The sequence below is a fragment of the Crinia signifera genome, chromosome 1 (assembly GCF_055691185.1).
Source record: "Crinia signifera chromosome 1, ASM5569118v1, whole genome shotgun sequence".
NCBI lineage: Eukaryota > Metazoa > Chordata > Amphibia > Anura > Myobatrachidae > Crinia > Crinia signifera.
This window is the reverse complement of record NC_139217.1, coordinates 107926490-107939467: the sequence shown is the minus strand read 5'-3', so window position 1 is coordinate 107939467 and position 12978 is coordinate 107926490. Positions and strand designations below refer to the sequence as shown.

The following is a 12978-nucleotide window of genomic DNA, read 5'->3' as shown; positions in this document are numbered from 1 at the left end:
TTGCCAAATTGATTATATTTCCATTACGGTAATTGCACAAGCAACTTAGCGACCTGCTGGGACCCTCTTGATAAAATAACCAAAGGGGGTTTCCTTATGCAACTACGTTGAGCAGTCAACATGGACCGACTTGCGTGTTGACCGGTTGACAAGATACAGAAAGCACACCAGCAGCGCTGTATCAGGTTCTTCCGCACAGCAGATGATACTTAAGAACAGCCGCTCAAGTATATAAAAACCTTATCGAGTCACAAACTTTTGTGGCAGCCCAACAATAAACGTGGGGATCGTGGATAGAATTAAAGGGGCAGCTCAGTCTCACATCATATGTGATAAATCTGATACTGGTCGACATTTATGTTGACTGTCCCGCAAAAGACCCTAGTTCATGCATGAAACGCCACACAACGCGATATCCCCATAAAATATATGTTAAATACGCCATATTTTATTATGGTAATCATTGGAGCAGCCCACTAACTTTCCGAGACCTCCAAGTGACTTAAAGGGGCAACACAGATCTATACTACATGTGACAGACTGACACCGGTGTTGACTCTCCAGTAGTAAATATAAGTTGTTATTGGTGCAACAAAATAACTATAGAAAGTGTGAATGTGCTACACTAACTTTGTAAAGAACAGGTGGGCACTGCTCCACTGTATTATACTGTACAGACACTCCTGTGTTGTTTAAAACACACATCTCCATGCACCTTTGTGCTGGGGAATTGAGCCAGTAGACACAAACATATATAGTAATACAATTGTCAGCAATCAATTCCTGTATACAGCTATACCGAAACAGTCTTTAATTGTGCGAATTTAGTGAGCCACCGTTTTTTAAACACACCATTTATGTTGTCCTGTCTGTTTTTTTATATTTCGCTATCTTAAATGATATCAATAAAAGTTAGTTTTTATTCGTATGAGTCAATTAGGTGCACCATGTTGTGGCATATTTTTCCTTCTCTTTTTGTTCTATGTACAATATAATTATGTCCTATGTTAGCACACCCTCTGTAGAAACAGAATAAGGAGCAACTTGTCCATACTGTTCATTAGGGGGTCCACCTGTCATCCTCCAAAACTAATGAGGGTCCTGTGCAAACAACATATCCCTTGTGTCTACATTTCCTTGGTTACTGTACAAAGTGAGCAAGAATTAATTGAAAAATGTACTTGTTTGTGATGAACATATAAATGAAAGGACACAACCTGAATAAACCAGATAAAAGGTTTTGGAAGGAATGCTGGAACTATAGAGAGAGGATCAAGAGGTTTCTGCTGAAAGTCCCTTCATAATCATTCACCTGCAAATTCTTAGAAAATGGTTATGCAATGATACAAGAAGCAGAATTAGGCACATTGGGCATATTCAGCGGCTTGAATATATTGAAGGTTTAACGATATTTTTTGACCAGTATCAAGTATTGATGATTTGTCAAATTCCTTTTAGTGGACACCTACATTCTTAAAATGACCCATTCTAGGAGAAATGGGTCCGATTTACATTTCACAACTGATTGCGGAAGAAGATTTTTTATTCGAAAACAAAATTCTAAAAAGATCTTCAATAATAGAAAGCAGACCCCAAAAAATGGGCAGCTTTTAATTTAGTTGCAAGAAAGCTTGTGCTTTGACCAAGTACCCATGGAGAAATCCACAGTAACTGGCTTGGGTGTCTTCATTTAGTAAGGATTTTTGTTTCCCCTTAGGGTGCAGACTTTCCATTTAATCCCACTAAAATAAAGTTGATCTATCCCACCCCATTTAATGTTTTTCCACTCATAAATCACATCTATATATCTATCTATCGTCCGTTAGTCTCCGATCTGATGGCAGACAGTGACACTACATCTATATACATGTACTCGTACTTTAGAATAGTGGCTTTGTAACTATTCTAAAATGTGATAGTATTCCACGGAGCAGGTCTTTTAGCGATTTCAGCAAAAAACTAAAATTAAGAATCCACAAGATCCATACAGGTAAGCAATAATGACCGTTTATTTAAACTTCTAGTAGAACTGTCCACTAGATTTGGAATAAAAGTACTTATGAGAAGTACTACAGCTTAACTGTGAATATAAAAGAAAAACAAAATTGTACAAAAAAAAGTAACATCATAAAAAAAAGGGAAACAAGTCTGTAAGTGAGTAAACCTTGGATTTTGTCATTTCTAATGAATCCAATTTCTAATCTCAGCAGAAGTTTTGTTCAAACTGTCTGGTACTAGAGGAGGTGCAGTATTTTAGTCCTGCCTCCCATTAGAATTTAATGCAGCGACACTAAGTGTTACTACAATACACGGGAGGACAACACATTGCAAGTCCTTCAGCAGACAGTGAAACCTATTAAGCTAGGAGATTATGATCAGGAATCTTGGGCTGGTACGTCAAAGAGGAAACAGACTTACACTTCAGTTTTCCAGACCTGCAAATAGCAGAAAAGTTCTTAGACGGCAGAAAGTATAAAATGAAAGGGGGGTGCTGGAAATAGTCAGATGGTCATAAGAGGTCCTCTAGGATGCGCTCAAATGTTAGTATTACACTATAGGACCTCCTGGAAACATCAAAGACCACCTAGTTAATCTGAACTATTCTTTAGGTTTCCAAATAGAAGGAAAGGGAGAGGCAGGATGATATATACGTATATAAAAACACTGTACAAATAGCAAGGAGCATCGACTAACATCTTTATAACAGATTGGTCAGCACAATTTAAGTAGCAACAAGTTAGTTTCATGGACAACTACTATTCAAATTGTGTTTTAATGTAGCTGAAAGCCAATTATGTTTTTACTTTAATATTCCCAGTATGGAAATAACAAGTGCTGATAATGTCACCAATCTAGATCAGCCTAGTTTGTACAAAAATCTCATGTCTAGTATACAGCCAGGAGAAAATCTGCTTCAGTTAATACTTTACACAGCACGGTTTAAATTACAACGCTATACCGTGAACGCCAAATAAAAAAAAAAAAATTAGCATTAGCTGCTGTGAAGGTTTAGCCATGTCTCATAAGGGACCATCTTCCCCTTTTCAGGTTAGATGTTGGTCACAAGTATTAGAGGCTCCCAAATAGAAAAAAAATGCCTCCTTTGCCAGTATGAGTGTCTGACAAATACATCCTTCAAGTACATGCATGGCTCCGTAACATCCAGAAATGTCCGCTTTCCATTAGGAGACAGAGGAGATGGGATTATGGGGGGAACCCATCTGAGTAAGTACTTTATCCAGCCACTGAAGTGGGCCATGCAAGTGAATTTCAATCCAGCAGGGGGTGCTTGTAACATCCTGGCGATGATACTCTGCGCCCCATCCCTACAACAAAGAAATATTTTGGTAAAATTTGGCAAAATTAGAAGGGAACAATATCAGATTGCAACCAGTGGCCACATAAACATAATATCCATTTCTATCTATATTAAAACATACATTTTAAAAATTGACATGGGTCTTCTTTCACTGTATTACACCCATAGTGTTCCCTCTAAGCTTCTTTTGCAGGGTGCCGCACCCTGCCCGTTTTTTAAAACTTCAAAATGCACGCTACCCTTTTTGTGTGTGGCACTGTGTGCCCTTATGCTGCTCACCACATCGCTGACATACTGCTGAAAACTTTGGTGTGGGCCATCACGTGTAACGGGCGTTGTGTGGTATAATGTGTAAGAGGCATTACAGTGTGTGCCATAATGTGTAATTGTCATTACGATAGAATATGTAATGGACATTTTTTTTTACTCTAATGTAAATTTCTAATATGAAATGAGCCCTTCCGATTGAAAAAAAAAAGTGCCCTGTCTGGTGGTCAGCGCCCTGCCCTAAAAAAAGCCTAGAGTACACTACATTACACCCACCCCACTAGCTGGAATAGAAAGCAGCTCATCATGATCAAGTGCATCAGTTCATATCAAGCCACCCTAAAGCTTTGAGTTACCTTGACAAAACTCATCCGGATAGTGCACATCTTTGTTAATTCATAAACAGTCTCAAAACCATGGTTCACAGACTGGGCTAGAAGCTGGGCAAACTCCTGGTTGTTGAAGATCTTCAGGCTGCAACCACTGGGAATTTTACAGACTGTGGTTGGGTGAAATCCGTGGTGATAATTACAATTCCGACTCTGAACAAAAATGCTGCTGTCACTCAGACACTCTGCATACACTTCTCCCCCGACGTAGTACAAGTGAACACCTAGAAGGCAGAAATATTACTACTGTAGAAAATATAGTATGTTCAGCAAAGTACACTTAAAGTATTTTGATCCTCCTAGGCATCCCACATATTTACAGTGGTTAAAATAATTTTTTAGGTACCGCAAGGCTCTTGCAGGGGTGCCTATGGGTGACAGATACATACAGTTTAATTTTTCCCCATAGTTTTTAAATCTTTCGAGTTTTGAAATGGCTGCGGCGGACCTTCAGACGCATACAGCCACTGGATGGATTGATGAACTCTGTCTGGCTGTTACAGACAGAATCAAACAAAATCTAGTTATTGCCTGGTGCGCTTGCTGTAACAGCCAGACCGAGTTAATCAATCCACCCAGCGGCTGTATGCATCTGAAGGTCCGCCGCGGCCATTTCAAAACTCGAGCAGGCATTCGGAGCCAATTTTTTGCGCTCGGCTTTGGTGTGCATTGTCTGGCTCCTACACTTTCATCTTGGCTCCTAGATTTTAAAGAAAAATTTCAAGCCCTATTCTAAAGATATAGCTCCTTAGGTCACTGCAATAAGATATTTGAAAACAAACTTAAAAAAATATATATACATTTTAAAGTAAATACCTTTGCCAATATGCCGCCTAGTGTTTTCAATAGTAGAGTTGCGGTTAACATTGGACAAGAGCCCCAGACAAAATCTGTTCCTGTTGTTTGAAGGATCGGTGAAGCCATCTACCAACACACTAGTGGAGGAGGCATGGAACGCTTCTCCTACTCTGTTGTTCAGCTCATAATACACAATAGAACACCAGTGTTTTGGCTCCTCATAAGCAACAGCTTGAACATCTGCAACAGAAAGATGGATAAAATCAGCTGCTATAGGCAGTGAATAATACTCACATAAAAAACAAACTTTGGGTATGTATCGAAGAACTTTTGTAATAAAGCCAGAATGAAAATGGTTTATTCGATAACTATATAGCATACAAAACAATAAAAAGGCCATTCTCATTTAATAAAAAAAAACTGGTATAAGCCATGTTTTATTCCACAAATGTTTAAGAGCTATGCATCTGCCCAATATTTTACAGTGACTAATTTACCCCTTGGGGTTATTCAACCATCTGGTAGCAGACAAAGTACAGAAACTTTTCCCTGAAGGAAAGAGTGGTCTTGTTTACACTGATCAAAAATCTATTTGATTTTGCTTATAGAAGCAAAAATCAAATAGAAAAATCGAATGGGCATCGAATGGTTTTTCTACCTTCAATGCACAGTCAATCCCAAAGCGCACTCCTGTGTAGTGTAAATAGAATCAGTCAGGCAAGACTATATAGTATAGTCAAATCGAATGCATTTTGCGTAATATTCGAATCGCAAGCAAAATGGCCCTGTGTGTACCCACCATTAGACCAAACAAAATTTTTGTGCCTACCAGTAAATCCTTTTTCAAAGGGAAAAGAGGCATGAATTTCATGTGTAACCAACATACACTAATATAATAATTCAAATATCCATATATAGGTGTTGGTGGTGCTCCCCAGAGCTATAATGATAATGAATAAAGAAAAAGAAAATCGCCCTTTGCTGGGGCACTACTTTCTATTAAAATACAATTTTATGGATATGCATTAAAATACGGTTCACTAACCTAACAGAACCAAGAAATTATATATATGAAAATATACAGAATAAGGGAAAAATAAAGTGAAAAAAAAAAATATCAGAAGATCAAAGAAAAAATTGTTTATATAAATAAAGCAAAGAGTGTCAATGTGTGATTATTATATATGTCACACAGATGTTCCTGTTCCATCAGTATACACCAAGTATATATGTATCAATGAGACCTTTTAATAATTTTGCACAAATATTCGGCTAGTAAGTGGGGTGATTATCTTGGTTAAACAAAAAAATAGATCAATCTGCTGATCAATTGACCAATTATTAGTTGATCAATTGGATTGTGTCAGCCTTAGTGATGAATGATCCCCACTTGGGGACCTTTTGGGATCCACTGGGTCATTTGGCTGAAATTAATGAAATCGTAACATTTTAGAAAGTGAAAAAAAACAAAAGACATAAGAATATTAAATAGTGATTTTTCAAACCAAAAGGTGAAAATATTGTAGATGATTGTGTTGGCCACATTAGGGATACCACAATTCCTGATGCAAAGTCAGTTAATACATATATAGGTAAAGCTAATGTTTACACATAATTTTCTACCACACTTATAGCATTATTTATGTTGGAGCAGAGTTGAGAATAAAGGTATATTCCCCTGGAGTCCCAACTGCTTCTCATCTGCCTGTGTGCCACATGGGCAGTGAACGGGACAGGAGGAAATGCAGGATAAGAGATTGCTAAACTGGGAATAACTGCCAAAAGATGACTGGGATCTGCTTTTGAGAGCTAACTCCGGGATCACCCCTGTTAGTAACCCAGTGCAGGGGATCACACTCCAGCTGCCCACAATGAGCATCCCATAAATAAGATTGCAGTTATAGTGTGTATGGGAGAGAAACATAACATGCAAAGCTTGATACTATGTTCTACTTAATGTATCTCTCTCACACACATATATAGCAACATGTATATCGGTTACAGAGGAAAACTTGTTTAAACAATCAGTTCCCTGTAGTTGTCCCAGGGGATCAGGGAATACAAATATTACCGCAATGAGTATACAATAATTAGGTACAGGGTTCTACTTAGCTTCTAAAATCTGCTTGTGCTAGAGTGTGCATAGATTAGGTTCCGTCCGTGGCCGCCATGACATCTTCCAGACACGCGTTTTGCCGTTAAACAGGCTTGTTCACAAGTGTGCTAACTTCCGTCCCTAGTTCCCTAATATAACATTATAGTAATTCTAAAATTCAAATAACCTGTCGAGAGGAGGAGGGGACAAGCACCTTGACCCATCATCTGTCTAGCCCCGTATAGGGCACTCTTCCAATCACCATTCGGGTACATACGCCGGCGCCAGGCAGTCACTGGACACACACGTGACATCACTGGACCCCAAACGGGCAGCGCGGCTGGTGGTGGGCGCATTAAGTGTAAGTCTTTTGTACTATTTATATGTGCGGTATTGTACTGCTTTTTCAGGTCTTGATAAAAGGGGTTAAACCCTCAAACTTTGATCAGAAAGGCTGTGGTCAGTGTATTCTTTTTTACAAATGACATCCTTCCCTGGACATATACATTTATATTTTGATGGGCACCGGAACATGATTTTTATATTTTGAGTGCCGGACTTTTGGACAAAACACTAACATATATGTGCCATTATTTGAAAGTGCTTGGGAACATCTACTCTAGTGTATGAAAAAGAAAGTTACTTTACTGTGGAGAACAAGCTGCATTCTGCATTTAAAGGGTACAAGGCACTTTGTCAGCAGAAGAAAGTTGATCATTTGATGCCCTTCCTTAATCCTGCAATCATGAATAAAATAGTAGAGCGGACATGCACAGACAGAACGATAGCACGTTAGGGATATGCCTGCTTTTGCTTTTCAACATTTGACCCGAAAAAAAATAAAAAATAAAAAGTTACTGAACATTTATCTACAAGTAGTTGCTACCTGCCCCTCTGCAATATGCCCACATACAGATCCAGCACCTGCGTCACCACTCCTGGGCAAAACAAATGACAAATACAGGTCGGATACAGAGTTAAATTGCCTTTTGGGGACCAGACAAACAAGTATTAAATTAATAACGGCATCAACTAGCGAGATCATATAGAGCAAGACCTTTACAGTACTGCCCTGTTTATGTTAAATAATTTAAAAAAAAAGAAGGTTTGGCAGAAAATAATTGAGGGCACGCACATACTAAACATATACATGGCTGAACATTAATCTGTTTACAATGTTTTAACCCTGCCACTAGTTTCCTGTTCCAGCTGCAACTTCATATGGTGGTCAGATGTCAAAGACAAAACACTCCCCCACCCCCCACCCACACACACTCTTCAAGCAGCTGGCATCACTGACCACATGGAAGCCAAAGGCCTGATACAAACTACTCCTCACATCATGCTGCTTTGTGAAGCACCCCGACGGCAGGCATAATTAAAACGCGCCTTTCTAGTTATAAAGAAAGGGTTATTTTCACACATCAGATACCAGTAACCATCAAGGATACAGCTTTCTCAAACTTTGTAAGAAAGCCTGCCAGCTGGCAATTCTTCTGGGATGAATCATCCCTCTCTCACAGATATCTCACACCACTTCCTTACGTTTGCTGTAAGTCATGCAGAGCAGGTGCGATGAGTCTCTGTTCCCAGCAAAGGCCAACAATGGAAATCACCCAGTTCTACCTACAGGATGCAGCTTGTTACATTACATATCACAGGACAGTCAAATCTCTTGCAGAAGTGTTCGACTGGGATTTAGCTTTGCTGTTCTGCAAGCTCACGCTTATAACTGCATGTAAGCATCCAGGGAACAGAACCACTAAAGGAGATTGGGTACACGTCTATGAAGAGCCTGATGCTGGACATACTGCAATATTTGCTACGGTACAGTGAATTGGCCTAACATTTGTGATACAAAAACAAGACCTCCATGCTCAAAGCTACACTGCTAAACAAGTACAGACTAGGACAGCTAAAGGACAATTTAATGGACTAAACAGATATCAGATTTATGTGGACGGCACAATCTAGCCAGGTATTGTGAATCAAATCTATAAGGCTATAGCTGGCCGTACCATGCAGCTTCAGCAATTCAAAAAAAAAAAAAAAAAAAAAAAAACACACTAGATGATCATTTTTGTGCATATTATTTAAAAATCTCATGTTAACGTTATCATGCATATCATTTAGCGTGTACGCACTATATTGTTAACAATGCGCACTCCAAAGGGTTGTTAATGCCCCCCGTCATCTGAACATGCAGTCAAATTTGACTATGGTAAACTAATGCATGTTCAGCGGGGGGGGGGCTGGGTGACGTCACTGGACAATATTATTAATGATATTGTTCTGATTGCATTTCCTAGATAGTTTGTCGGGGAGCACCGCTGATATGGTTAACAAAATCAGCGGTGGCGCAAATGGCATAGTAGTGTGTACCCAGCTTTAGGCTGGGTACATATAGCAATGTGTTCCTGGCCAGCATATCACGCTGTCTGTACACTGCACATTACAGCAGTATGATGGCATAATCAAACACGTCTTGCTGAATTTAGCTTCTGGTTGGGCGTGAGTGGTTACAGGTGCACACTAGACAATTTAGAAGTTTTGTTCAGATAAGGCAAAGCAATCTAGTGTGTATCCTAACTTATGCTGCCATACACACTTGCCAATGGCCCCGACCCGTCAGGCATCAGCAAGTGCATACACACTTGCCGATACTTGCTCAGAGGGGAATGCCGAAAGGGGTGGGCAGCGACTGCCTTGCTGGAGCATGGCAGTAGTTATCGAGGACCTCCCTGGTCCAGACATGCTGGCTGAGGGAGGGGGGGGGGGGTGGTCGTTAACATTGCACAGGAGTGAGTGCACATCGTTAACGACAGGGAGTGCACACACTAGGCATGTGGCTCGAAGCATGGTTAGCAGATAGCCATGCCAGAGTACATGCGACACTAATTGGGGCTCTATGTGCTCAAATGTAAACAGACACCTGGGAGAAAAGTCTGCACACTATAGCACACCCCAGGTCCTCCAGTAGGTGCACTAGAATTCTCCTCAACCTATTTGGGTTACTGGCGAATGGCATACCACCCTATTGGGGGCAGCCGGATGGGAGAGAACAGTGATGCCTGCGGTACCCTCCTCATTCTGATAAGTCTGGGCTGTTTAAACAGACAGAAATGTTTCAACACTGCACTGTGTGCTGGAGCAATAATGAATATTAAAGCATTAAACACAAATCACATTGCTGGGAGCCAGAACACGATTCATCACGACACCAGGTGCACTTTACGGTGGGCTGAATTCACTGAAAAGTGCAAACACCTCCATAGGGGTGCCAGCAAATTCAGCCCCGCGAAGGGTGCAGGGGTTGGGTTTTTAGCGTGAAAACGGCACCTGAATGGCAACTCGCACCCTCAGGGGTTAATAGGATCGACCCCCAAATCTTGCTTTCATTTCTTTCCCAATAGCATTTGCTTTCCACAATTTAACAATTCCTTTCCATCAATTAAATTATTGGCGACTACCTAATAAGTCTTGTTATACTGTTCTAAAGCTGTAATTAAAGTTGAACAATATATTTTTACACTTTGATAAACCTTCATGTCCGTTACTAAAGCCTGCATGTTTCTAGTCTTATACAGACATTAATATTTGCAACCACATTTATTCTTTGAATATTGCCACCAATAGGGAAGCATGGGGCACATCCCCTTTTGTGCCCTACATATCTGCTTTCATCGTGGTCCACTAAGCCCACCTCATCCCATCCAGGAGAGGAAACAATCCATTTGTGGTTTCCAGCATTTATTTATATAAAAACATATTCTCAAAAGAGGCGTTGGATATAAGATCAGGTGTACAAAGAACTTTTAGACCATTACAGTGCTGCCATGAAGTACAGTACACAGTGTTGGGTAGCCAAAAAAAAAAGCAGTTTCACTATCTAAAATGAGGGAGAGAATGTATCCATAATCTTGCTGCATTACATTCAGTATATGTTACTTCACGTGTAATGCTGCCCATACACTTGTGCGATTGCATTCGATGCGATCTTGGGTTAAATTTTCCTTAAAGCTCAGCATTCGATAATAAGAATGCTCCTCAAATGAGGATTGATGAGTGGGTGGTGGGATTAGTCACTTGGACCCATAGGCAGGTGGCTTCCGTGCCTCTCACTGTAGGTGCAGTGTGAGGGGGGGTGGATCCTGGCCTTATGGTCCTAGAGGTCCCCTGGTTGGGAGGAGACTGGTGTGGGGGCTTGTGGTGCCTGTAGTCTAACGCGTTTCGGCCGTGTGGCCTTTATCAAGGATCCTTGATTAAGGCCACAGGGAGTTGAGTGCACTGACGGACCAGTGACGCGGCCGGAAGCGCCCGACCACGCTGATCGGAGCACCACAGGAGTCAGTGGGGGCATCCGCAGACATTGCCAGACGAGGACGGCAACTTCGGCGAGCAGGGACCGGGCCGGACCAGTGAACTGCAGAAACAAGGGTAAAAGACAAGGAATGGGACGCCGCTCCTTGTCCCACGCACGCACATACCACCCCCCCCCCCCCCGCACAGCAGGCACCCGGGACACAGCCTGCACAGTACTCAAGACCCCGACCCCGCTGCACACAGGGGGAGACATAAGCACCCCTTGCATCTTATGGTAGAAGGGGGATCTGTTGATCAACCCCATCCCCACAAGGGCTCCCCCTGCACACAGCAGCGGTCCAACCACAACGGGACATTGTACCACAAAACTCTAGGACCATAAGGCCAGGATCCCCCCACCTCACACTGCACCTACAGCGAGAGGCACGGAAGCCACCTGCCTATGGGTCCAAGTGACTAATCCCACCACCCACTCATCAATCCTCATTTAAGGAGCATTCTTATTATTACCCTTGACAAAATAAAAACACGTTTTTTTTTCAGCACATATACCTGCCTCCCTGACTTTACTTATTACATCCCACCCTCAACCACGACACATACCCCACACTCCCAACCGAACCTGAGTGCGCAATCAATACACCTCAAACAGCAATCTCCCGGGGTCTCGGACAGACCCAGGATCTGCAGCACTGCCCAACCATCCCCAGTGGAGCGAGATACATCCCCCACCAATTCTCTTCAGCATTCGATAAATCGCATGATGCGGTCGAAATCGAAGGATTGTATACAAGATCTCACAAGTGTATGGGCAGCATAAAAGTCCACGGAACTTTATGGGAGTAATGTGTATTAACATGTTCACTCTTGCAGTTTGCCAGGCTTAGGAAATTCTGCTGTGAAGATTTGTAAGGGACTCGAAGGCCAAAAACAGGAAGGAGTGAAGGAAAAATCTCAGCTGGTTAAGATGTTGCAGTGCATATTTGTGCAGCTCTTACAGGAAAAGGAGGAACCGTAGGATTTTTATTTAACTCGTTACTTGTACAGTGTTATGTAAACAGGGAAATAGTTGGTATGGCAATTATTCTTTTAGCATTATTGCTTGAGCATAATTTAATATGGCAGGTATTTTCACAAAAAAAAAAAAAAAAACAAATTATGTTTTCTAGCCAATGAAAATTCTTGAACTATATGCTGTCTAGGTTTATGTGCTTTTTACGTAAGCAGCCAGTCTGCAGCCAACAAGCATGGATTGCATGATCAGTAAGAGGTTTGTTTTGCTCACCGGCTCGGTTTATTTCTTGAGGGATGGGAGGTGCCATCATGTTTGTGTCCATCGGTTGAGTGTTGTCCTGGGTCATCTGATCTTCTGGAGGCATATAAGCTGGAGGGGGGGTGTCCGCTAAAAAAAAAAAAACAATTGTAATGGTGAGAACACAACGTTATTCTTGTCCAAAATGTAAAATATATACATTTTTAGTTTTTCAACCACTCAATATGGTAAAATATGCAAAATTAGACAATACTAGAGATAGTGAACGTTGGATCAAATGCCAATACGGAGAGATTGCACTGAGCTCATTTTCCTTCCTAGGACACCTTTCTATTAAAATATGGGGACATACTAGGCAGTTTATTCCTGGGTCCAATTAGTTTTATGGTTTGTGTGAAATTTAAAAATAGCACTACCATTTGATGGTGGTGCAGTGACATACAGCAGCTTAAACTGCCCATACAGCATTCAAACTTAAAATAACTACATGGGCTTCCTAATGATCCATACAGTA

General features: G+C 41.1%; 1 protein-coding gene across 1 annotated transcript in view; it reads right to left on the bottom strand.

Moving 5' to 3' along the window:
- Positions 1–1991: 1991 nt before the first annotated feature.
- SMAD1 (SMAD family member 1) overlaps positions 1992–12978 on the bottom strand; it is a 39236-nt gene continuing 28249 nt past the window's right edge. The window contains exons 4-7 of the mRNA XM_083171155.1: positions 12477–12593; positions 4792–5013; positions 3943–4199; positions 1992–3326 (exon numbers count right to left, since the gene is read on the bottom strand). Of these exons, the coding sequence (XP_083027281.1) occupies positions 3183–3326; positions 3943–4199; positions 4792–5013; positions 12477–12593 (740 nt within the window). The 3' untranslated portion in view covers positions 1992–3182. The remainder of the gene's footprint in view (positions 3327–3942; positions 4200–4791; positions 5014–12476; positions 12594–12978) is intronic.